Genomic DNA, 25,434 nt, shown 5'->3' with positions numbered 1-25,434 from the left:
CTACAAGGCTGTGATGCTGGAAATGGTTTTGGTGCCCGAGGCATCCACCTCGGACTTGGAGACCCCGTCCTGGGCCTCTTTGTCCATGGCCATGTTAGCAAAAGCCTCGGGGGACTTAATGGGGACGTCCTGCACCTCCTGCAGGTCTTCACAGCACTTGCTGCAACGGCAGCAGTGGGGGCAGCAGCAGCACTTCCTGCAATGGCAGCAGTGGGGGCAGCCACACAGCAGACAGCAGATACGGCAGCAGAGGCTCTGGCAGGAGCCGGTCAACATGGAGATGAGCTTGTCCCAGGGCTTCAGCGAGTGCATCCACAGCGGCAGGAAGTTCCAGTTATGGAGCTTGTGGGGCAGGACGCGCGGGAAGCGGGACTGCAGGAGCCCGACCGCCACCACCAGAAAGACCACAAAGATGATGGGCGCTCCCACACCCACCAGCACTGGCCAGCCGACCAGCGAGAGGCCAAACACTGCCAGAGGGATCAGGAAGAAGAAGGTGACCAGGTAGAAGACGGCAAACCAGCAGTACTTAGCTGAGATGCCGCCCAGCCACTTGGCCAGGCGGATAGGCAGGCGGGTGAACGGGATTGGGTACCACAGCAAGATGCCTGAGATGTTGAAGAAAAAGTGGCACAGGGCAATCTGAAACGCAAGAGGTTGGACAGGTGAACGGGTCTGCTGCACAGTGGGGTCGGGGAGAAGAGGGCGTCGTCTTAGCAGCGGAGGCCTGAGTCTTCCTCGTCTTCATAGCTCAGCCCAGAGTGGGACCCATATTACCTGAGTTCCTACTATGTGTCTTGGGGGGGGGTAAGGGAGGTGACAGGCTGAATCACAGCTCAGTTTTCAGGGCCTGAAGTCCTTTAGGCCAAATCTAACAATGAACTCCATGAATGTGCCTGCTGCCACCCAGTGCCTTGACACTGCTGCTTCCAGCTGAGCAGTTGAGGGCTGGTGGGGCAGAGGGAAAGGTGTGCAGGGTAGCTGGCTTTCCTGGCTCAGCGGCCCTGCTTCAGGCAGGGGACACAAGGAAAGGTGGCTGCAGTTGATAAAGATAAAGGCGGCAGTGTCGAGCGCTTACTACGGGGGAGGTGACAATTCCAAGCACTTCATACCCTGAGTTGGCAACATTATCTCCATTTCCTGTAGGAGGAAACTGAGGCACCAAGAGGTCAAGCTATTTTCCTAGAGTCACACAGGTGGGAGATGAGATTCAAACCCAGGTAGCCTGTCTCCAGAGGCCATGCACTTTGCGCTTTGCTAGGTGTGCCCACCAGGTACCAAGCATGATGCTAAGGGCTTTGGACCAGCCCTGTCGGATACATTAGCCACGATCCATTGAGATGTGGCATAAGCATAAAATACACACTGGATTTCAAAGACTTCGTCCAAAAAAGGAATGTAAGATATCACCATATTTTTAGATCAATTACATGTTGAAATGATAATGGGTTCAATCAAACACATTATTAAAATTAATCTCCCTGTTCCTTTTTTACCTTTCGAAACTGTGGCTACTAAAAAATTTCAGATTTCGTGGGTGGCTCACATATTCTATACTCACTCTATATTTCTATCAACAGCATGGCTTTAGATAGTGCCTCATCAGATCCTTATAATAATCCTAATGAGACAGGGGTTATCGTTCCCATTTTTCAGACGAGGGAATTGATGCTCAAAGGTTAGGTCACCTAAGGGCACTTCATGTGTAAATGGTGGCACAGTGATTCAAACACCAAAGGTCATCTTGCCCAAGGGCACCTAGTTGATCCAGGCTAGGCAGGTCCCCCTGATTCTTCTCAATGCCAGGCTCAAGACACAGGTGATCTCCCAGCACCCAGTCAGAGTCCACCAAGAGGAGGGCAAGGAGACGGGAAGTGGTATCTATGCTTCCTGAATACCCATTCCACCTCTAGTAAAATGGCCACCCCACCTTTGTCTAAACAACCACTGGTGATGGGAGTCTGACTACCACTCTAAAGAGCAGATGGCTTTGTTCTCAAATCTGTCTCTCCGTGGCTTCTCCACATCACAGTTTTGGACATAACAGAGAAAAGCCTGGCTTGGTTTCTTGGTTAAACACCATCTGCTTACAAGACCATGGATAGGGTTGGATCCCACCCACAGAGCCCCTGCCCCATGCAGCATTTCCTGACCTGGAGCGAGCTCTTCAAAGTACTGCCTGGGCTAGCTAAGGCGGCCAAAATGGCGGTGGTGGTGGTACCGATGTTGGCGCCCAGCGTGAGTGGATACGCCCTCTCAATGGATATCACACCGATACCTGGAGGGGGGGGGTGAAAATACAAAGCCCACAGCATTAGCCCCAGAGGATGACAGAAGATGGTAATGTCGGCCAGATGGAGACCCAGGGAGAAACTCACCGATCAGAGGGGTCATAGCAGACGTGAACACAGAGCTGCTCTGAACGATGAAGGTCATTCCCGCCCCCACAAGGATGGCCAGGTAGCCAGTCACCCAGGCAAAGGGGAAAGGGAAATCTGGAATGCAGAGGATAAGAGATGCGTCACAATCCTTCTGGGGAAGGCATGGGTTGGAGGCCCAGCTGGCATCTCCACAGGACCCAGGGGGCACGGCTTGGCCAGAGGTTGAGGTTGTGTAAAATCCTCCCCACCCCATACCAGGTTGTGTAAAATCCTCCCCACCCCATACCAAGTCTGAAATTGCAGATTGGATTTTCAGCATCCTTTCACCTTGCATATTCAGATGGTAGAACCAAGGATGTGGGTACGTGTTATGAAGACAAAAATACATTTCACTGGAGTTCTAAATGCTGAACCCATCTGTTATGGACAGAATGTTTGTGTCATTCCCCCGTCCCGCAATTCATATGTTGAAACCCTGACCCCCTAATGTGATTGTATTAGGAAGTGAGGCCTTTGGGAGGTGATTAGGTCATGAGGTTGGAGTCCTCATGAGTGGATTAGTACCCTTATAGAAGGCTGAGCTTGCTTCCTGTCCACTCTCTCTTCCATGTGAGGACACAGTGAGAAGGCGGCCATCTGTAAACCAGGAAGTGGGTCCTCACCAGAACCCAACTGTGCTGGCACCCTGACCATGGACCTCCCAGTCTCCAGGACTGTGAAAAACTAAATTTCTGGTGTTTAAGCCACCCAGCCTACAAGAATTTGCTACAGCAGCTGAATAACGACAAAGCACTTGGAGCATTCAAACCTCTATCTTTTCTCCTGTCCTGGTCTCCCAACGCTGCATGCCCTCCACCTTTGTTTCCACCTAAAAGAGCAGTGAGGATATGAAGCAGCTTGGAAGCCCTATAGACCCCACCCTCGGCACCACCAGCACAGGATCAGGCCCCGCACAGCCGGCAAGCATCCAGGGCACGGGTACTCAGCTCACCCTTATGACAACCCTGAGAGGTAGATATCCTCGGCCCCATTTCACAGGGAGAGTTTACAGGGTATATTTTCATTGGCCAGGATGCCATTCTCAGCAATGGAGACTGACTGCCTGCCTCAAAATGCTGACGTATTTATCCAGCACCACATATTCTTCCCAAGAGTCGAAGCGAAGTAGGGACCATGGTGGACTTCTGTTAACCTTTTCCTAAGGTATCCTGACAGACCCAGTAAAGTCCTGGGCAAACAGGGAAACTGCCAGGAAGGAAGGCCTATCTCACAGCTCTCTGGATTTGAGCTGGCTCTCTCTCAGGACCTTGCAAACATCTGATGGAAGCTTGTGCCTTCTTCCCAGGCTCCACCCAAGACACTAAGGAAGATTCAAGAGTGAGTGGCATCTTAACTTCCGCAACTTAGCAGAGCCCAGAGAGAAACTCCATGCAGAGGCCACTGCTAGAGGAGAACCAAAAGGAGCGCCCCTGGAGGGACCACAGTGACACACTATACCCTAGAAGGTCCAGAATGGGGGGCAGTGTGCTTACCAGTGTTGATGGTCTTCTTGATGACAACAGCTACCTGCCCCCTGAGCACAGAGCCCAAGAGCTTGACAATTAGGACCAGGCAGCTACAGAGGACCAGCAGGGAGACTACCAGCAGAATGGTGCCCACGACAACATCCGGGAGGTTGAAATTCACGAAGATGTGCTGGCCTGGAGAGACCACAGAATGCCCTCATTAGGAGGGCATGGAACCCTTGACAGCCACAGATTGCTGCTTATTCCCCAGCATCCTTCCGTCTCAGAGTAACAGAATCCTGGTTGTCAGCTTGACACACAGCAAGGCAGCCCAGAATAAAGACCACACTTTCCAGCCTCCCTTGCAGCTAAGTGTAGCCCTGAGGCTATGTTCTGGCCGATGGGATCTCATGAGGGTGAAGATGTAGTGAAATCCAGGGGCAGACCCAGGTTTCCAGCCCCATTCTTCTGCCTCTAAATCCCATGTTGTGTTTTACTCATGATAATGAGGATGCCTACAACAAAGTATTTGAGGAGCAAGGTGGGGTAGGATGGGCAAGTCAGAGTGGGAGCTATTGTTAATTATCAAACTCTTTGTGTTTTTTAAAAATCCCTGTGTGTCCCCATGATGATTCCAGAAAAACATGCTTATATCAATGGATGTATAGAACCTAGAACACAAGAGGTGATACGTTCACTTGATTCTGTGAGGTAAAGCACACCTGGAGTATTAAGGTATATGGCTCAGAATTAATGTGGGGTGCACGGAGAGGAGGAGAAGCAGAGATATGCAAATGGGTATATAAGGAATAAATAAGAAGAACTAACGTCAGGGCCATAAAAGAGTCCAGAGGCAACAGTATAGCTTCTTAAGGAACTGGAGCATCATGCAAGTGCACTGCTTTGTTCAGTGCTATAGCTCTGCTATATAGGGCCTGCTGTACCGTAGGGACTCATGACTTGAGGGTGAATGTGTTGTGTGTGTGCCCCACATCTCCTTCAAATCAGGCTGTCATCTCCCTAGAGGTGCTGCCAAAGGGATACTGAAGCACATAGAAGGACCACTCTGGTATCTGTTGAGGAGTTCTGAATCCGTCTGGAACTGCCAGAGGAACTGAATACCAAGTCCTAGTTCTGCCCCTTACGGGGGGACCTTGGGCCTGTCCCCTGTCCCTAAGCCTTAGTTTCCTCTGCTGTGAAAGCTCACAGCTCATTGGCCAGTGTAGGACTGGTGTTCAGTGAATCTCACTGCCCTTCTTTCCTTCACTTACTGGGGCTCCACACAGATAGGAAACACCTATCATCACCCCAGACAGCCTGTCCTGGCAGCTGACGCTCTGTGAGTTTCACTCACACTTGGCAAGGTTCTCCTGGTGGGTCACGTTCTTGATGGTCCAGGTGTGCAAACCATCCGTCCAACAGAGGGAAGGAGAGGTGCAGTTGTCAGGCGAGGGGACGGTGACATTCCTCTCAGTCTGGGTGGCAAACATGAGAAATGCTATGTATAGTCCATAACACTCATTTCTGGTGGGGAATGGCAGGAAATGCGAGGCGTCAGGGGAGACCCATAACAATTCGTGCACCGTAAGTATGATGAATTGCTTCCATGGGTCCCTCCATAAATGCAAGCAAGGAGGCAGCCAGAGGTAAGCCAGGAGACATGAAAATAACAAGCCAGGAATAATGGGTCCATGATGTGGGCTGGTTCTGTCTGTCCTACTGTATAATGTCTGTCCATCCCATCTAGCATTCAAGGACTTAAGGATTCTCACTGGCTAGTTTTGATTTTTCAGGAATCCCTGATTTTTCTTTCCCCTTACCTTTTATATGCCCAATCTAAATGCAAGATCTTGCTTTATCAAGTATAGACACAAGCGTTCACCCACCCAGCAATATTCTCAGAAACTTACCATGCTGGTAAAAGTTTTACACCAAATCTTGATCATACTCTTGTTTTTGGCTGTTTCATCATTCATTGCAATTTGGTTGATAACTTTTTTATCCAGCTGAGGAAGGCAATGGACAGAAGAGAGTCAGCACGTTCTCAGAACTGATGTGGGACAGATGTTAAGCTGTTAAAAGGGGCTGAGGTTGTGAACCGGACTGTGAGGGTGTGAACTGCACTGAAGGCGTGAGCTGGGACTCACTCTGTCTGCACTCTCAGGGCAGAGCACAGCACCCAGATGTCAGTGGGTGCTCAATAAATGAATGATTGTATGAACAATGAACCCGTATCTAAGAAGCATGCAGTAGATATTCATCAGATGACTGAATGACAGAAGAAAAACAGAAGGTAAGAGTGAAAGGGCAAGGTCCAAACTGGCCCCTTCTCCCCAAGGCAACATCCACAAAGACTTCTTTCATTTATTTTAATAATATGGACGGACCCTAGTGAGCAGAGGGGTGAAATGGAAGGAAAGGCAGTAAACTCTTCCTCTTTGGCTGGGAGCAGGGTGCTACTTGAATCAGTGAGCCCACGGGTGCTGAGGCCAGTAGTGGGAACAAAGCGCCCAGGTGTCCAGTAGAGAGTCCTTGTGTCTAGAGAAGCGCTCACCCCCACCACCTGCCCCCATCCTAATAAAGATGATACACTTGTTGAAATCAAGGAGATAATAAAGGCCAATTACTCCATCTCATCGGGTGTCCCTGAAGTTCTGCCTCCCTTGGCTTTTTTCACAGGCAGCCAAAGGGCAGTTTTTACAGACCCTCATCCATCTCTTCCATCCCAGCCCGGTGAGGGGGGAGCAGGGGAGGGTGTTGGGGCCTTTCCCTCTCTGCAGGAAGGCGAGTTACCTGGATAATGAGCTTCGTGAAGGGATCTGTGATAACTTTCAGAAGCTCTGGGGCATCCTCTCCATTCTTGAAGTTGAAGGATTCCACTACCAGGTTGGTCAGGCGCTCCAGGTAATGGGTGGCAGCCTCCAGAGGCAGAAGCACCAACACAGAGAGCCAGTTGAAGAAGTCATGGACGGTGGCCCCTGCAAAGGCCCTGCAGGAGGCGAACCCCATCCCGAGCCAGATTAGTCAACAAGCGACTGGGCACCATCTAGGCAGGTCATCACTTGTATCACCGGCCAGGTGCCACCTGAGTGCATAGAGGTGTACACTCTCACTTTTGTTCTCACAGCAATCCCCAAAGTGAGTGGTATGAAGATCCCCATTCAACAGATGAGGAAACCGAAGGCCAGGGAGCACGCAGGAATTGAAGACCACTGCAGAAGCACTGGGTCCAGGACCCTTGTCTCCCACTGTCCGGCAGAACCTTTCCCACCAGATCAGACAGTACACAGTTTGCTCTGCTTGGGGAAAAGGGAACTAGATGTGTTTTGGCTGCAATTATTAGTTCATGGAGCACTGTTTGAGAAAACTTCATCAAGACCAGTTTCAAATCATGCATATGGAAGACGATCTTCATTTTGGAAAGGCAGGGGCCAGTATGAAGGTTACCATCAGAGCCGTCTACACAACTGAATTCTTAACTGTAAGATCTTGAGACTTTGATCAAATATTTGAACAGTCTCTACAGAAAACAAAGCTAATATATACTACAATTTGCATCTACCGGAGAAGGTTCACTGATTCCCCCTGAATTCCATCTTACCTATCTCCAGATTTTAAAAAAACTCTATAGTTTTTTTCCCTCAATGAAAAAATGTTCCTTTAAAAAAACTCTGCATGTCAAGAAATACCCAAAACAAATAGAAGATGGGACATGAAGGGACAGAAGCTATTAAACACGTAGGGGGAAATGCTTAACTTCACCAGTAATAAAAGAAATTTGCAATTTATTTATTTGCACGTACAGATTTTCACATACCACTTTAACTAATATTTTACAATAAAGTTAGCTTACTCTTCCTGGAGAGGGTGATTTAAGACATTTTCATACACTGCTGATGCAAAGTGATACAAATATTTCTTTGTAGTTTGGCAAAATGTTTAAAGAGGCTTACAGGTGTGTTTGATATAGTAATCTATCCAGGAAAGAATAATACACATTTCCAAAGATGTTACTGAAAGCAATCTATTTAAATATCCCAAACAGGCCAATTATATTCCTATGCGCAGGCACTTCCATAGATCGTATATTTATACATCCAGAGGTAAAAATTAGCGTAACAGTGAAAAGAACCCAAAATTTCCAATAAGAAAACCTGGATCGAGTCCCAGCTATGCCCCTCAGTGAAGTTACTTAACCTCTTTGTGTTCCTATATTAATAAAATGGGGCAGAGAAAAGTCTGCTTAGCTTCTTGAGAAGATCGAATTAGCAAACACCCTGGGTAATGTGTATTATTATTTAGACCTCAGAACATTTCTTCAGGGTCCAGACTTTAGCCATGGTTGAGGGAAAATGAATGTCTCTGAGGACATCCACTGCCACCCATGGATGAGGGATGGTGTTAGCTGACCCCCAGCCAGCCAGTCATTTGTCTGATGCCACAGATGTCTGATGCCACAGTTGAAGGTGTACAGTATTATATTAGCTACGGGTGTTCAATGCAGTGACTCACAATATTTAAAGGCTATACTCCATTTATAGCTCTTATAAAATATTGGCTACATTCCCCACAATACGTCCTTGCAGGTTCTTTTATATCTAATAGTTTGTACCTCTTACGCCCCTACTCCTATCTTGCCCCTCCCCCTTCCCTTTCCCCACTGGTAACCACTAGTTTGTTCTCATATCTGTGAATCTGCTTCTTTTTTGTTATATTCACTAGTTTGTTGTATTTTTTAGATTTCGCATATAAGTGATATCATATAGTATTTGTCTTTCTTTGTCTGACTTATTTCACTTAGCAAAATGCCCTCCAAGTCCATCATGTTGCTGCAAATGACAAAACCTTTCTTTTTTTCTGGCTGAGTAGTATTCCATTGTGTGTGTGTGTGTGTGTGTGTGCGTGCGCGCACGCGCACGCGTGTGCACATCACTCCTCCATTCATCTCTTGATGGACACTTAGGTTGCTTCCATATCTTGGTAAATAATGATGATATGACCATTTGGGGGCACGTATTTTTTCAATTTAGAGTGTCTGGTTTTTTTGGATGGGGACTGCTTCCCTATTTTAACAAGCTGTGGAAAAAGCCCATCACCAGTTAGAAGAGAGGCTGGGAAATGTGCTTAATTTTCACATGAAACTTTTGGAAGAAAAGGGTTTCCTTTGCCTGTATTTATCCTGCCCCATTTTTAGATCTTACACATTCACAGAGGCTCTATGTTGCCTTTTATTGGCATGTGAGTGAAGAAGAAAAAGTGGCATGGGTTGAGCTGGCCAAAAATGGAAGCTTTAGGAGGTAATAATTATTTCTAAGTGAGACAGTAAATCCTATTCTAACTGGCCTTGTTTTACACCACAGGTCAAGCTTCTAGCGAGGACTTGTATTCAGGCAGCCCTGACTGTGTGCCAGGCACCTTGATGAGCATTTACCTGTATGATTGTGTTAACTCCTTTAGACAACACGGCAGTGATAGATACTATTATCCCAGCCCTGCATATCAGGGAGCTGAGTTTAATCAACTGATAAGTATGTGATCCCAACCCCAGCCATACTCCACTGTGTCTATTTCTAAAGAGGTCTAGGGATAAGAAACATGCTCTAATGTTAACGGTAGTTAGGACAACCTGGTCAACCCCAACGGGTGGTGGCAAAGGCTGATGCTGAGCCTCCTACCTTCTGAACTCACTCCGGTCTCCTGCCTGCATGAGCGCCACAATGGTGTTGGTGATGGAGGTCCCAATGTTGGCCCCCATGATAATGGGGATGGCAGCCTGCACATTCAGCACTGGAGGGTGGAAAACAGTAAGTTATCAAGTTAGTAAGTTGAGGAAGGCAGCGTGGCCATGTTCCTGGTGTGGCCCAAGGCAAGCCGATCACATTCAGGCTGGCAATCCCCTAAAGCACCAGTTCTTAACCTCTTTAGGGTCTGTACCTCGCTATGAATCTGACAAAAGCTTGGACAGCTCACTATAGAAAAATGCACATGTACCAAAAAATAAAAAATAAAAAAATAAGTAAAAAATTTTACTTTCTGTAAAATATTGTTCAGTTTCAATTTCTAATTCCTATGGATTAAAAATAAAATCAAACAGTGTGAAATAAAAAAAAATTTCAGCACTTAATTACAGGGAATTCAGAGTCTCCATAAAGCCCTTTTGTGGACCCCAGTTTAAAAGTTTCTTTCTAAATTCCTCTGTCCTCCCTATTACAGATGCAAGGGTAGCTTAAAAGAGACCAACAAACAATGTGTAAGGACTTGTGTATTTATTATGGCAAATTTATGGCAGTATGATTTCTTTTTCTAACAAAATTAATATACTGCCACATGTTCTAACATATGAAAGTATTTTGAAGAAGTAATGAATAACTTTTTCTAATTTGGCCTCCAAAAGTTCTAGTTAATTTTAGCTAAAATGCTGGTTTGGGCTGAAAATTAACCAGTTCAAACTGTCCACCCCAGAGGGTCTGTCTCAACTTAGCCAGGGCAAATGTTGAACAGGCTCAAGTTTGGAACGTCAGCTCCCCAAGCTCAGTTGCCCCAAAGCCAGTGTGTGATGTGATTACACGGTTTTATTCTTAGCCCTGACAGCGGTGATGGAAATGTTCTAAATCTATGTGGTCCAATATGGCAGTCGCTAGCCACATATGACTACCGATCCCTTCAAATACAGCTCTTGCAGCTGAGCAGCTGAATTTAAGGTTAAATAAAATGAAATAGGGGGCTTCCCTGGTGGCGCAGTGGTTGAGAGTCCGCCTGCCGATGCAGGGGACGCGGGTTCGTGCCCCGGTCCGGGAGGATCCCACATGCCGCAGAGCGGCTAGGCCCGTGAGCCATGGCCGCTGAGCCTGCGCGTCCGGAGCCTGTGCTCCGCAACGGGAGAGGCCACAACAGTGAAAGGCCCGCGTACCGCAAAAAATAAATAAATAAATGAAATGAAATGAAATGAAATAGCCACATGTAGCTAGTGGCTGCTGGACAGGATAACACAGTTCTAGAGAATTCAGAATTGAGTCTTCAAGCTTTGGGGCCAATTTTCAGACTCAGCCATGGGAAGGGAAACAGGAGACTGCCTATGATCTAAGCCGAACACATCACAGTTAGACAAGATAATATGGTAATGGTGATAAGCCCGGATACATTCAGAGTAAATCCCAGCCTCCCCAGCTGAACAGGGAAATGCCTGAAATGTTATCTGGGCTCATGGGTTCTTGGACTCACATGAGGAGGCCACCATGCTGACGACAATGGACGAGGAGGTACTGGAACTCTGAACCAGGACAGTCACTAGCACCCCGATCACCAGCCCCGCCACAGGGTTGGACATGATGGAGTTGTTGCTGAAGAACTGCCCGGCCACCTTCCCTGAAAAACAAACCCATGGCCACGTGATGGGGGTTAGGTGGGTGCTGAGTAACAGAAGTCTCCGGTCAAGACCAGCTGGCCATAGGTACCAGCCTCCAGACTTTTATCTTGGGCATCTTGCTTCCTCGGGCTTCTCCCCAGTGCTTCTCTGCTGCCCTGACTCTGCCTCTGTGACCTAGTTCCCCATCCACCCCTGTTCCTCTTGTCCCTTCACCCTACACCCTCCCATCCTTCAACCACTTTCATCAGCAAGTCCCCCTCTAGTCTTCTCTTTTCATGAACCTGGCCTCAACTCGGTACTTGGCCCGATGAGTGCCAGTGCATCTCCTGATGCCCTCATTCTTGTCTCTGGGATATATTCCCAATTCAGAAGATTTACCCAAGTGGATCTTCTCATTCTTTTCTATCTACCCCCTTAGACCCCAGCCCCTAGCCCCAGCCTATAATTGAATTCTAGGAGTGTCATTTTTGAGAATGTGCCTCTGAGACCATCAATCCACCCTCCAATACATTGGTTAAAAAAGACTGAGGCCCAGAGAATGGAAAGTGGAATGACTTGTCTGAGATAGAGTGCAAGGCCCCTTACTGATGCTGCCTTGGACCAGGGGGACCAGAGTGGCATCCAGCAAGTCCGTCTGCTCCTCACACTTTCCCAGGTCACAAAGATGAGTTCTCAAGAAAGGGGTGCAGAAACCTACGGTCTTCCATGTCACCGGATCTGAGTTTAAATCCCACTGTGCCAATTATGGCTGTGAAACTCAGTGCGGGGCGGTGACCTTCTTGAGCCTTGGCCTATTCCTCTGTAAGTGGGAAGGACTTTTGGGATGGAATGTTTAAGACAATGCCCCTGGAAGTGCCTACCTCAGTAGGCATTCAAAGTGTTGGCTCTTACTGTTGTCACCCATCAGGGATGCACAGGTGACCAAGTGTATGGTGATTACACTTCCAGGTCCCCTCACCCTCCAGAGCCACACTCAGTGGTGGGAGGTGTTTAGGCAACTGCTCTGAATGCAGGTCCCCTAGCACAGGACCCCTATCCTTCTCCAGCAAAGGGCCAGCTTTGATTTTTAGCAGTGGCTTTAGCCTAAGAACACTCTTATTCAATAATCCCCTCAGGTGGGGAAGCCCAAAGACAGCAGGGATCCCTCAGATAAATCTTTAGGTCAAACAGCTCCCTGTCCAGTGTTCATAGACAAACACATGGAGCTGATCGCTTGGCCTCGGCTCTAGCCCTGGCTCTGGCCTAAGCCACTTCAGCCAGCCAGTCATAGCTCTTTCATGGGCCTCAGTTTTCCTTTCTGTAAAATGGGGGCATGACTTCACGAGATGATCTGAGGTGGCTTCCAGTCCTAAAATACTCCAGGAGGCTGCAGCTGGAGGGGGCCTGCTGAGCTGTGACTTTCCAAACCAAATTCAGTGAGAACACCGCCCCCAACCCAGACCTTTGACCTCTTCCATCCATACCTCCAACCAGCTGGAAGGCACTGCTGAGGACATCCAAGGAGCACACGAAGAAGTAGAGAAATGCCAGAAGTAAAATAAATTTCCCAATCCCTTGGAAGACACAGAGAATCTTCCCTTTGGTGTCTCTCTCTGGGGGAGGGGAAAAGGCATGGAGGCTTTTAGTGTCCGAAACACTGAGAAGTTTGACAATGAGCTCGGAACTCCCCCACCTCCCCTCCCAGCCAGGCAGCTGTAATCTTATGGATCACAAGACCTAGAGATGGGATGTGTCCAGGGCTACAGTTTTCAAAGCAATTACCACTGTACTCCATTTAATTGAAACCTGGGGTGAAATGTCTCTAAAGCATTTGGCTCTGGGAGGAGGGGCCAGTGGGCCCTGGGGCACACACAGGCCAAGCCGGGTACATGCTTGTGCCGGGCTGAACCCGGGTCACTGATGAGCCGTTAAGAGCACTTGCCCCTTGCTAAGGGTGGGGTCAGAGATAATGGCTGTCCTAAGCACCTTCAGAACCGCACAGAATACTTTCTACAAAGTGGCTGCAAGGCAGCCATCACAGACTCCATCTGGGACGGCTTGGGCCCTCATACATCCTGGAAGGCTACCTCCTTGGTGGCTGTTTTCGACCCTCACTTTTAAAGTGGTTCTCACTTGCTCCCAGCTCCTTTACCCTCCCAGCTGTCTGATCTGCACAGACCTCACACCCTGCCTGGAAAAGAAGTACAGCATTTGCTTGCACCCCAGCTGTTCTGTCTGTAGAGTCTGTCTTCTGCAAGCCTTCCCTGCTGCCCACATTTAGGTGAGGGGACTCCTCTCCCCCGGCCCCCGGGGCTCTCAGAGGCAGGGCCTCATCTATTTACTGCTGCATCTACAGCACTGAACAGTACCTGGGACCTGGTTCAGCACAGAACGGATTATAAAGATCAGCGCAGGGTCTGGCCTGGTTATAACCCTGGTGCCGGCCCGCGTTTGTTGAATGAATGAATGAAAGAACAAAAACATCCCCCGGTCACCACAGGATGCTTGGCTCTTAAGCTGGGTGGCATCCCCTAGCCAGGACCTTTGCTCAAACAATGGAAGGGAGAGGCCGACACGAAGGAGGTGACGCTGTGAAGCTGGTAACCTCAATCCCTTGCCGACGGGCAGTCCCCTCCCGCCTGCCCCGGCTGGCCTCGTTTACCTGACCACTTGATCCCCGTGTCCTGAAGCTCGGGCAGGTTCCAGGGGTCTTCCACCACTGTGGGCTCCTCTATCAGTGCCATGGTAGAATAAGATGGCAGAAGTTCAATCTTGGTGACAGGGGTGTCGGTGTCATCTGCCCAAACAAGCAGGGAAGACGATGAGGAATGAGACACCAAGCCTGGGTCTCCTGGTGTCCTCCCAGGGGGCCAGCCCAGGGCTGGAGGGGTGGCACTTACTTTTGCCGGTCTCCTTGCCTTTTGCGGGTGTGGTGGACTGCTGACCGGCGACCCCTTCGATGTATTTATCCGAGTTAGGCTGGGCATTTTCCAACTCAGGCCAAGGAGCCATGGTCTGTGGATGGGAAAACAGCTTACAGAAGTAGCCACTGAAAGGAGGCACACTCAGTTTCTGTGACGAGAAGGGCCAGTGGTTGCAAAGATTTGGAGGAGTTAAGGGATTTCGTCCTTATACCTTCTAAGTATGGACCCTTAAGCATCATATTTCACACCTCTGTAGGCCTCCCTCAATCGCTCACCCAGGCTGTCACTAAGTCAAACCACTGTTTCCAATTTTTCCAAAGCCACAAATCTATATACATCAGTTATCTTCCTTTGATTGCTCTAACATCTGTCTTGGCCTCTGTCTTGACTCTCTCCCTTAGTCTGAAAGGGAACACGAACCCATTCATCTTCATCAACTTGTGGTACCACCAAGTCCTCACAACCCTCCAATGGGCTCCCCACCTGCTGCTCATTAAGGGACAAGTTCAACTGCAGATCTGCGCCAAACCTCATCCAGTGGACTTAATGTCTATGTATACACTGATACACATTCTACCTGCTTTACCTGCTACTGGGTCTTCTATGAGAAGCATGACACATTACATCTGGTTCAAAACCCACAGGAGCCACTTCTTAGTGGGTGTGTGTTTAGGCAAGTCCCTTTATGCCTCTGAGCCATCTATAAAATGGGGACAATTCTTCACGCTTTGCAGGGTTATGAGATTAATAGCGATGCCTAGAAAGTGCCCGGTAAATAGTAGCAATGATTACTATGCCATGCTGCTTGGATTAACAACCCTTCGTCAGAACTACATTCTTCCCAGCCTTTGATAGAGACTTCCTCATAACCCATTTTCTCAACAAAGCCTTTCTCAGTTACATGGAGAGGAAGCCTGGCTCCCGACAAGCCGGGACGTCCACTACTCGCAGTCCTTGTCCTGACACACCAGACAATGCTGCCCAAAGGACTGGAACGAACAATTCACAAGAAAGGAAGTACAAGCGGCTAAAATACTTATTACAGAATAGGCGTTCAGCCTCATCGGGACCCAAGATATGCAAACCAAAACAGTGAGATAACTTTCAACTATCAGATTAGCAAAAAATAAATAAAAATTCAAGTATAATATGTCACTCTGGAGGAGATGCAGTGAAATAAGCACAGCTGAAGCTCTGGAAAGCAGCTGGCGAAATGCCTCAAATGCCCTACATTTTTCAAACATCTCTGACTCGATAATTTCACTTCCAGGAATTAAGAATCTAGGAAAAATGGATAACTAATAAGAACCTGCTGTATAAAAAAATAAAATAAAAAAAAAAAAGATTCTAGGAACATTTTTTTTTCCTCGGAAAATCAAAACGACCTGCTTTGCTCTGATCACCTCTTTGGAGAGGGTTTCCCAGAACCTTTGTCTATTCGTTTCCTTTCCTATTTTTTTCCAATAGATCTATTTCCTGCCTACCAGAATGTAAGCCCTTCCAAGAGAGGGGGCTTTGTCTTACTCATAACTGCATCCTCAGCGTCTACAGCTCTGCCTGGGACATTGACAGTGCCCAATAAATATTGGTTGATGAATGAATGTGATACAGGCCAAAATGCACTATAACTTACAGGGTGAAAAATAAAAACAGGAAACTATTGTATTAACTATGGTACATCCATACAGCATAATAGCATGCCATTAAAAATGTTATAAAGAACCAGCAAAACAAACCAAAAAACAAAAAAAACCCAGGAAAATGTTTTAGATGAATTGTGAATAAAAGGCATATTTATGTCCCATTCACAGTATGATCTCAGTAAGGAACCAGCAAAGTTCCATGGGGTTCAGAGTGGGTGATAGGATTGTCTGTGATTATTTTCTTCTATCTGAACTTTCCATATTCTTTTAAGAGATGCAGCCCAACCCCCAAACCCACAAAGGTAAAATGGTTCAGGACACCTGTATTGTTACTGTCACTCATACTGACAAAGCTAGAAGTTAAAAGAAGCTGATTCTGTGAGTCCCCATCATGAGAGGATTTCATGAATTTGTTTGGCCCAGGGAACTTTTCGACTTCCCCCATGCAGTTGCAGCGCATGGCACACACTTCTGCGATCACAGGGAACATCCCGCAGTCATTGGCTTCCAGGAAGGCATAGGCCAGGTCTTTCCTTTCAGCTTAAGAAGCACCCAGCACAGGGCCTGACACACAACAGGCCTCGTGCACTTTCTGAGCAGTATGCTGGGACCTGCCTCGCCAGCAAAAGCCAATACTTATTGAGCCAGGCTGTGCCCCACCTCACTGCCACCCATGCGGGGAGGTGTTTTTATTCTCCCATTATACAGATGAAGAAACTCAAGCACAAGGAGACTTATAACTTGCCCAAGGTCCCACATGGTAGAGCCTTGGACACAGGTCAGTTTGAATCCAGAGTCTCCTGCAGCCACTCAAGCATGTGTCCTACTGGTGTGACTCATCTGGCACTCCATCACACATTACTGCAATACCTTTCAATTGATTTCTGATAACAACAACTATCACTTTAATGAGTACCAAAGAGGTGCCAGGGGCTGTGCTGGTGCTTGACATATATTATGTCATTTAGTCTTCAGGCAAGAAAGGGGTCGTGAGCATCACCATTTACAAATGGGAAAAAACTGGAGCTCCAAGACGTTTAAGCAACTTGTTCAAAGTCACCCAGTAGGTGAGTGACAGAGCCAGTTTTTAAACACGGCTCCACCTGTCAGTGAGGCTATGGGCCATATCCCCAATATCTTTGGCTGTGACAGACATATCTTCCTGGAGCACTGCTTTAACCCACACAATTGGGGCAAAGGGCATGTTAAATAATGTGACCAGTGGATGATTTACATTTGACTAATCCTATGAAGGGTTATTGTGATGATCAAGTGTGTCATGTTTTAAAAACTCTCAGAACAGTGACTGACATATTGTAAACTTTGTGTGATTATTAAGGATCATACTAAAATGAGCATGGACATATTATAGTACAAAATGCAAGATGTATAATTAAAAATTAAAGGAAAGAAAACAGAACACGGAAAACTGCTTTGAGCTTGCAACTGGCTGTTCTGGGCTTACTCACAGACCTCCAAGGATTTAAATATCTGTCTCTCTGCTCTTGGGGGCATTCTGAAGGAAAAATTTGGAAATTGCCACCTTCTACCATCTTTCTCTCTCTTATAATCTTAATTCACCCTAGAGTTGTTCTCCTATCATTTATGCACACTTATACTGCCTTCTCAACTAGAATTTAAGTTTTAGAGGGCAGAAACCCTGTTAGGATTTTCCTCCCAGCATTCAGTAGACTACACATAGTAGGTACTGTACATTTGTGAATGGAGGAGTCAACATATAGGGTTTGCTGAGGGAAACCCTAGAAGGTCTGCTGTGTCCTAGACCCACATTGATCATGACCAGGAAACAAATCAAGCCTGAATCTTACTGATGAGCGCTGTTCCTCATTACCATATGCAAGTTGGGTTGGCCAAGATCTGCTGGATGGAGCAACTGTATCAAGAAGCTGCAACCAGGATGTCACAGCAGTGCCACCTGGGAAATTCTCATCAGCAGTAAGGTGCTATTATTTAAACTGTTTCCGGTGACTGGATTTCTGACTGATCAGAATCATTTTCTTTCAAGAAGTGAACAAAGCGTCTAGCGAACTCAGAAATAGACACGTCTATGGTCTGACATCCAGGTAATTCACCATAATACCAGCAACAAAATGGGCAGACACCCATTTCCACTGAACTGGACAGAAAGGAGTAGAATATGGCTGTAAGGGATCCCACAGGCTAGGGTACCTTGAATGCTTCCTCCGTGCGAGGTCTGTGCTGGCTTCCTTCCCCTCCAGGTCCTGGGTCCTCATTTACTATTAATCAGCCTCACCAAGAAGCAAAGGCAACTTGCTAATGAAATTCTCTACTCTTCCTTCCTGGAAATCTTGCTTCCCCTACTCCAAGTTCAGCCATTTGTCAGAAGCCCAAATCCCCTTTACACATTTTCCCTGATGAAGCAATCATTTCTCCTCATCCAGTTCAGTAGGCCCTCCTTATCCTTGGCTTCTGCATCTACGGATTCAACCAACCACAGATGGAAAACATTCAGGGGAAAAAACATATTCCAGAAAGTTCCAAAAAGCAAGAGCTGAATTTCCAGCACACAAGCAACTATTTCCATAGTGTTTACGTTGTATTTACAACTATTTACATAGCATTTACACTGTATTAGGTATTATAAATAATCTGTCTAGAGATGAGTTAAAGTATATGGGAGGATCGTATTGGTTATGTGCGAATATCACACCATTTTATACACGGGACGCTGGGAAAGTCCTGGAATCAATTCCCGCAGACACCGAGGGACCACTGTTCTTCATTTCCTGGTACATTCATCTACTCCATCATCACTCACTGGGCATTCACCGTGCTAGCCGCCTGCAGGTAAGGAGAGGAGGTGCAGGTCCACACACCGAAGCACTGTCCCCCAGAGGGGCAGGCAACGAGGAGTCATCTAACCCAGCCCAGGACATTCTGAGACAGCTGCCCCCCGCTTGCCGGCTCCCAGCCCTCCCCCACCCCGCACCTCCGCACCACCACGCTCCCCTCCCCCCCACGCCCCAGCTCAAGTTGCTCTTCTCAGGACCTGGAAAGTGGGGAAATGCAGGCCACCTGGCACCCAACCATTGCATTAGGCAGCGTGGCTGTGGAGCCCCATTCTCCCGGACTCCCCAGCCAGCAAAGACCCAGCGCTCCAAGTAGGCTCACCCCACAGATTTGGAGTAAAGGAGGGATTGGAGCAAACGGTCCATGATTAGTCCCGAGACTAGGCAGCTGTTCAGTACGCTGATACCCTAGCGCTTGTCACATAGCACTGCTTGTCACATAGCACCGGGAGAGAGAGAACCATGCAGTAGGTGAGGGCCTTGCAGAGCCCTGCCACTCACTGTGTGTGACCCTGAACCTCGGTTTCATCATCTCAAAAATGGGGAGAATACTCACTGAGCTGTTGTGAGACTAATTGATTAATGAGTGTAGGTGAGGTCCCGAGCGCAGTGCCTGGCAGAGTGATCACTCAGAACTTTGTGAAATGAATTGCATCACAAACAATGAACAGCCTCAACTCCACTTTGCCCCAGAGCATAAGCTCTTCATCTCAGTGCACAGCTGAGTGGACCTCGGTAAATATTTGTGCTGACAAATGAATCCAAAGCACCTAAGAAAAAAGGATCTAATGTTTGTTTTGCCATGGGGAGTGTCCTATGTGATCTGTGACCTCATTAAATCTTATAATAAGGAAGTCTTCTTTCCGGTTTACAAAGAAACTGAGGCACAGAAAAATTTTAAAAGTCCCACAGTGAGACTTCCCTGGTGGTCCAGTGGTTAAGACTCCACGCTCCCAATGAAGGGGGTGCAGGTTCGATCCCTGCTGAGGGAACTAAGGACTCACATGCCCCATGGTGCGGCCGAAAAAAAAAAAAAGTCCACAGTTACCTAGGGTTAGTCAGGATTTCAACCCAGGACTGCTGGTTCCAAAGCCGGAGAGGCTTTCGATAGAACTCTCAGCCAGGTGCCAAGACAGGAAGGAGCAGTTATGCTCTGGGCTGCATCAAAGCAGCAAGGCGCCTCAGGTCCAGGCTCAATGGGGGCTCTGAAGGTGTCTGAGATAGCTGGCTGGGCTCAACACCTCTGCAGGGGTCACTCTTGCCTAGTCATTCAGACAGCTGGAAATGCCAGCTAAGATGCTCTAACGACAGGCTGCTGATTCCCTACAAAAGGCTCAGGCATAGCAGAGGCCTGGATTCGGCATATGCCAAGACTTTTAGTAGGCACTGGCCAGACAGAAGATGTAGCCTGAATCTGAGGCCACTACTCCCAGGGGTGTGGCAGACACTAGCCTGTCTGGAACCCGATTCCCTTGGGAAGGGGTTTGGGGGCCCGAGGGGTCCTTGGAGCCTGTGTTCCTCTCCAAAGGTTTTCTCCCATCCCTATTCCTCCGATTCAGCTGTTCCCTCTCCCCGCCTTCCCCCAAGGTTGTACTCTAGCACTCTCCTGCTACCTGCCAAAAGGAGAGAAGGGTAAAGTCATCCCTTTTGGCAGTTTGGTACTAATACCCAGGCACAAGATCAGTGACTATGACTGCACATCTGCTCCCTTGCCCCCGCCCCAAGCTCCTCCCTATAATTGAGCTGGCTGTATTGGTAACTCTTTGGGCTCAATTTCCTGCATCCACATGTGTACCCAATGCCAAGAGGGACTCTTGTAGGCCAAGGAAAATAAACTGCTCAGCCTTCTCAGACCTGGGCAGCAGGGCAATGTAGGGCACCTGGAAGTCACCCAACCCCTATGCTCTGCATTGTTTGAGCCTCTCCAACCAGGACCTGTTCTGGGGCCACCTGCGATCAGAACAGCAGCAGCTCAAGGCCATCTGAAGAAGTGGGGAGAGGAGGAAGGAGGCCCGGGGCATCCTCCTGCTGAGAGACCTCAATACGCAGGCATTTTCCCACCGGGCTGTGGCCTCCACAAGCACAGGGAGAATGACCTTGAGCTCCCAGCACGCAGGGCAGTGTAGACAGTGTCTGCCAGCCAAATACTTACTGAGTGATTTGTGTCAGGCACTGCAGTAAGCCCTGTTCACAAATTAACCTGTTGAATCTCACAAGCACTTGATGTATTCCTGTCAATTTGCTTGAAGTATTTATACCTTAGTACCAATGTTATCCCCATTCTACAGAAAAGGAAACCGAGGCACAAAGAAATGAATTGCTTCAAATCACACTAAGCCTTCAGAGACAACTCAAGCTTGGGTATTCTGACTCCAATGTTCTCAATGTGCTCAAGAAATATTACCTTATACTTTGAAAGAATGACCAAGACTTCAAAAATTCCCAAGAGGGCAGTGGTTACTTTCCTTCAGCTTCCTCTAGCCATCACAAAGCAAAATAATCCCCAGAGAACACAGTGGTGGAGGAGGGAGGCATGTGAGACAGAGAATCAATTGGATCAGTTTTACCTTGATGAAAGGCTTTAGACTTTTGAAGACATGCACTAATAGGATTTTAAAAAGATGTTTACGCTACTGCTTTAAACTAAGGCCCTCTTACCAAACCACACCCCCCTTCATAGTGTGCTTCCAATCTGTATTTATGATATTTTAAAATAAATCCTGCAATTAACTTATAACCATATCAATTATTTTGTAATTTGGGGGGGGGCAGCGGTTTAAAAGGGCTAATTTATAAAAGATAAGCATCTATAAACATCTTGCAATCTTTTTGCAGCCTTCTTTCTGTACTGTTTTGCATTTTTAAATTCACTGGGATGAATTACTTCTCTGGGATGCCGACTACTCCCAGCTGATACTGCCTTTCTGTCCCCAGGGTGGAGTTGCGGGGAAGGCGGGGTGGAAGGTAGCTAAAAATTAAAATTTTATTCTAAATCACTGATCCTGAGAAGATGTTTTCTTCATTAAAGTGAATTCAGGCTACAATTATGTCTGACTCCAGTCTAACAGCAATAACCCAGACATCCATCCTCCTGCCACTGGGGACTTGTTTCAGTGAAACAGTTGAGTGACTTAGGGTGGATTTTGGAGGGGGCAGTTTAACACCCAAACCTTTACAAAGCATGCAGTTCCCAAAGTTACAAAAATAGAGAAAGAGATCATTATCAGCTAGTTGGCCTGGCAGGGGCGAGAGATTCAAAGACACTTAACAATCTGAAACAATGGTTACTGCCATGAGGCACAACTTTTTCAAGAACACTCAACTGACAACAGGTTAAAGAATTCCAGCACAGGAGCCAGGAAGGGAAAAAGTCAAACAGGGCTGGAGCAAGCAGAGCTAACACAAATCTCTTGGTGAACCTAAACAGGCAGGAAGAGGGGATTCTAAGTGATGAAATCCACAAGCCACCTCCGTGAAACCAGCAAGTTTGAGAAAGTTGAAGTGATGAAATCCACAAGCCACCTCCGTGAAACCAACAAGTTTGAGAAAGTTGCCTTCTCATTAAGGAAAAAGGAGAGACTCTCCTCACCTCAGCACCAGCTACCCAGGGCATCTGAAGACTGAATTAACTCCACTCCACATGCCTCCCTTTCTGACCTGGAGATGCTTGAGCTCCCCCCACACAACCACACCTTACACACATCTCCCCAGCCCGCCAGCCTGGTACCTTGACTCCGAAAACACTGAAAAATTGTGGGCTCTGTTTTCCATACAAGCAGAAGGTTGTCTGATGCTGCCTGCCCCGATGGGACCAGCAAACCAGGACTGTATCTTGCAAGTCACTTTAGATAAATAACCCTGCAAACTAGAACAGTAGCACGTGGAAGTCACACTGGGGGAGGCACGGCATCACTGGACAGCCACCCAAACCTGGAATTTTCAGCGAAGGAAAGACAGCAGAAAAGACAGACCATTCTGTTCCCCTTCTTGTAAAGAGGGAGAAACTGAGGTCCAGGGACCTCCCTCAGATCACACAGCTAGTTAATGACCAAAAAGAGAGCCCACTAGTCCTGATTCTACGGGGTAGGAATCCCCAAGTATGCCACTACTAAGAGTGTAGTCATAGGAGCTGAAATAATAACAACAGCGGCAACAGTAAGTAGAAACAGAAGAAAAAGAAAAATCTGAAAATTTGGGGGAGGTTATGTTTTTCTCTTCCAAGCCCAAAGCCAGCGAAGTTCCTTGAGGTCAGGATAGAGGGAGATCTAAAAGAATTAAGTAAATTAAAAGTGAATTAAGGTTCTTTCAAGAGCCAGAAGGGAGGAGGAAGCGCCCTGACCCCAGCGGCGGTACTCACCGGCACTCTGCGCAGGTAATGGACCCGAGCAGGCACCCAGGTGGAGCGCGGCGCGCTGATATATATCAGGAAGGTGTTGCGCAAAAAGGCCGGCGGCAGCTGCAGTCATCACGCCCCTCGCACATTCCAGGACCGCCTGCGGCCGCCGCCGCGGCACTACTTACCCTCCGGCTTAATGAGCCCATCGTGACCTCGCCCGCTGCAACGAGGAAAGAGGCGGCCGGGCTGCGGGGAGAAAGCTCAGACGGCCCCCCCGCTCCCGAAAGGCGGCCAATGTCCCCGCGCCCAGAGCCCCCGGCTGCTGCACGCCCGCCCCGCCCCGTCGCAGGCCGCTCGAGATCCCAGCCAAGGCGGTTTAGGGGGTCTCCCTGTCCCCGGCTTCCTCCTCCCCAAGAACCTGAACCTTCTAGTTTAGCTCCTCTAAGGCTGAAGAGGTCAGAGACGTTGAGACATAGATAGAAGCCAACTGGAAACTCAGGGACAAATCTTTCCAAACAAAGCCAGGATTGTTCGCCTTATCAGGCTCCGGGATGCTTTCTGCCCTAGTAGCTTGGAGTCAGTAGTCAGACACTTGGCCAGCTGGAGCCCTGGGTCTGCGACAGGTCGGTGCTGGCTTAGCCAGGCTGAGAAAGGCGAGGAGGGCTGATCTCACCGCCAGAACGTCCTGCCTGCCTGTCCCGGCTTTGGCAAACCGTGGCCCTTATTTCACCTTCCGCTGTGCCCTGTATTCCCTGTGTGACCACACATGTTTCTCCATACTGGCTTTGAGAAGACCTGTCCCAGGGAGAGCCCATCATGACACTTATCAAAGCAGCAGCTCATTTATCTGTGGAGCAAACACTTCCTCCAGGGCCCACACGATGCCTTCCTTGGGGTAAGAGTGGTTCCCTTTCCAGCTGAGGTTAGAGTGGGTAGTGAGCATGACATAGGATTACTCAGGATTTGCTGAGCCGGGATCAAACTTGGGTTTTATTCCAATACCCAGGCACTCTCCCGCTGCCAACTGGTCTTGATTTTACATCCGAGGAAAGGGAGGCTTAGCAAGTTTATGAGTTGCCCAGTAGCTCACAACAAATAGTGGAAGTGCCCCATTGGAACTAGGTTGGTTTCATTCCAAAACCAAGAGCTCTCCCCACCATAAGGGGAAAAAAGTCAGGAGTGCTGCTTCCAGGAATCCACAGAGCAAGGCTCTCCCTGAGGCTGAGAAGTCAGTGGTTACACATACTAACTCTGGGGTCAAACTGCCTGAGACCAGTTTCCTGTTCTGCCCCTTGCTTTTTCCCTGCCTTCATTTGCTTGTCTGTAAAATGGAAATAATGAACCCTCTCTGTGAAAATGAGCTAAAATATTTCTAGCACATAGAACAGTACTTGGCACAGGAAGAGTCCTCAGTACACGTTAACTGTTAAAAGTTTCACTGGGAACCTCTCGTGTTGGGAGATGAGCGGGAAGCTTTGATTAGACTTATCTGGAACCTTGGGACTCTGAGGTCATTCTCCACAGACTCAAATGCTGGTCACATCAGTCCAAGGGCTGAGACATATTGCTTGGAGAGTGGGCACTAGAAATCAAATCAGGTCAGCCTGTTCTTATTAGAGGGATAATGATTTTGCCAGTGGGCGCTGGTCTTAAAAGCCGGCCCTTGGAGACAAGTGAGCGAGCAGCACCTTTCCAGGGAGTGACTTCTGAAGCAGAGTCCATCAGTGATAGGCGCTGGCAGGTGCTCACTGGGCTCAGCTCCGCCTCCAGCCCTAGGCAGGCTGCAGATTCATCTGGGGCAGGCGTGGGGCGGGGCTTAATTCCCTTCCCAATTAGGGCAGGCCTTAATTGGACATTCATCCTGCTGAGCCTCCCCCAGTAACTGTGGGCTTTATATGGGGTATGGATCTAACTGTGTTCACATTGCCTTCATATCACTCCCAACAAGGAGCTGACAGACGGGAATTTCAAAAACTTGGAGAAGGTCTCAGGTCTCCCTTTTATGTTCCAGTTGAAAAGGCAAAATGCTGTTTCAATCAGGAGGCTTTTTTTTTTTTTTTTTAATGGGAAGGGATTTCATTTATAGATCAGGGATGATATCTGTTTGATTCTAGTTTGGGATTGTCGGGTTTCGTATTACTTTGTACAGTGAAGAGAAAGGGTGGGTGGCGTATGTGCATATAACTCTAGAATCTGTCCCTTTAGCGGAACATATTTTCCTATCTTCGTTCCAAATCTGATACTATCACCATTTAGCATTTTAAAGTACAGCCCATGTTTACCCGTAAGCTTATAAACTACTTTCCTTCAGCATAACCTTGTTTGCCTGCTGTTGTCCTATAAAGTAGAATTGACTGAATGCCACGATATTATGAAGGTGGATCTGAGGCCCACCTAGAGATCACATAGTGTCTTGCCCAAAGCTACAACACTCTGAGCTAATATGTGTCCACATCCCTTACTGAGTCT

At 47.9% G+C, this 25,434-nt stretch overlaps 1 protein-coding gene across 1 annotated transcript; it reads right to left on the bottom strand.

Annotated features, from left to right (window-relative positions):
- SLC34A2 (solute carrier family 34 member 2) lies at positions 1–23,230 on the bottom strand. Its single transcript, XM_089911734.1, has 14 exons — positions 22,993–23,230; positions 14,798–14,805; positions 14,132–14,246; positions 13,894–14,028; positions 12,716–12,844; positions 11,108–11,251; positions 9,562–9,673; positions 6,680–6,875; positions 5,797–5,892; positions 5,241–5,361; positions 3,914–4,081; positions 2,379–2,495; positions 2,154–2,278; positions 1–642 (listed from the first exon to the last, which is right to left on the bottom strand). Exons 1-14 carry the CDS (start codon positions 23,093–23,095, stop codon positions 1–3), a joined length of 2,211 nt encoding a protein of 736 aa, XP_089767860.1. The 5' UTR covers positions 23,096–23,230.
- Between the last annotated feature and the right edge of the window lie 2,204 nt (positions 23,231–25,434).

This window comes from Delphinapterus leucas, chromosome 5 (genome assembly GCF_059928025.1).
Source record: "Delphinapterus leucas isolate spDelLeu-1000000601 "Yukka" chromosome 5, BTC_Dleu_Yukka2, whole genome shotgun sequence".
Taxonomy (NCBI): domain Eukaryota; kingdom Metazoa; phylum Chordata; class Mammalia; order Artiodactyla; family Monodontidae; genus Delphinapterus; species Delphinapterus leucas.
Note: the sequence above shows the minus strand (reverse complement) of the source record. Positions and strands in the feature narration are given on the sequence as shown.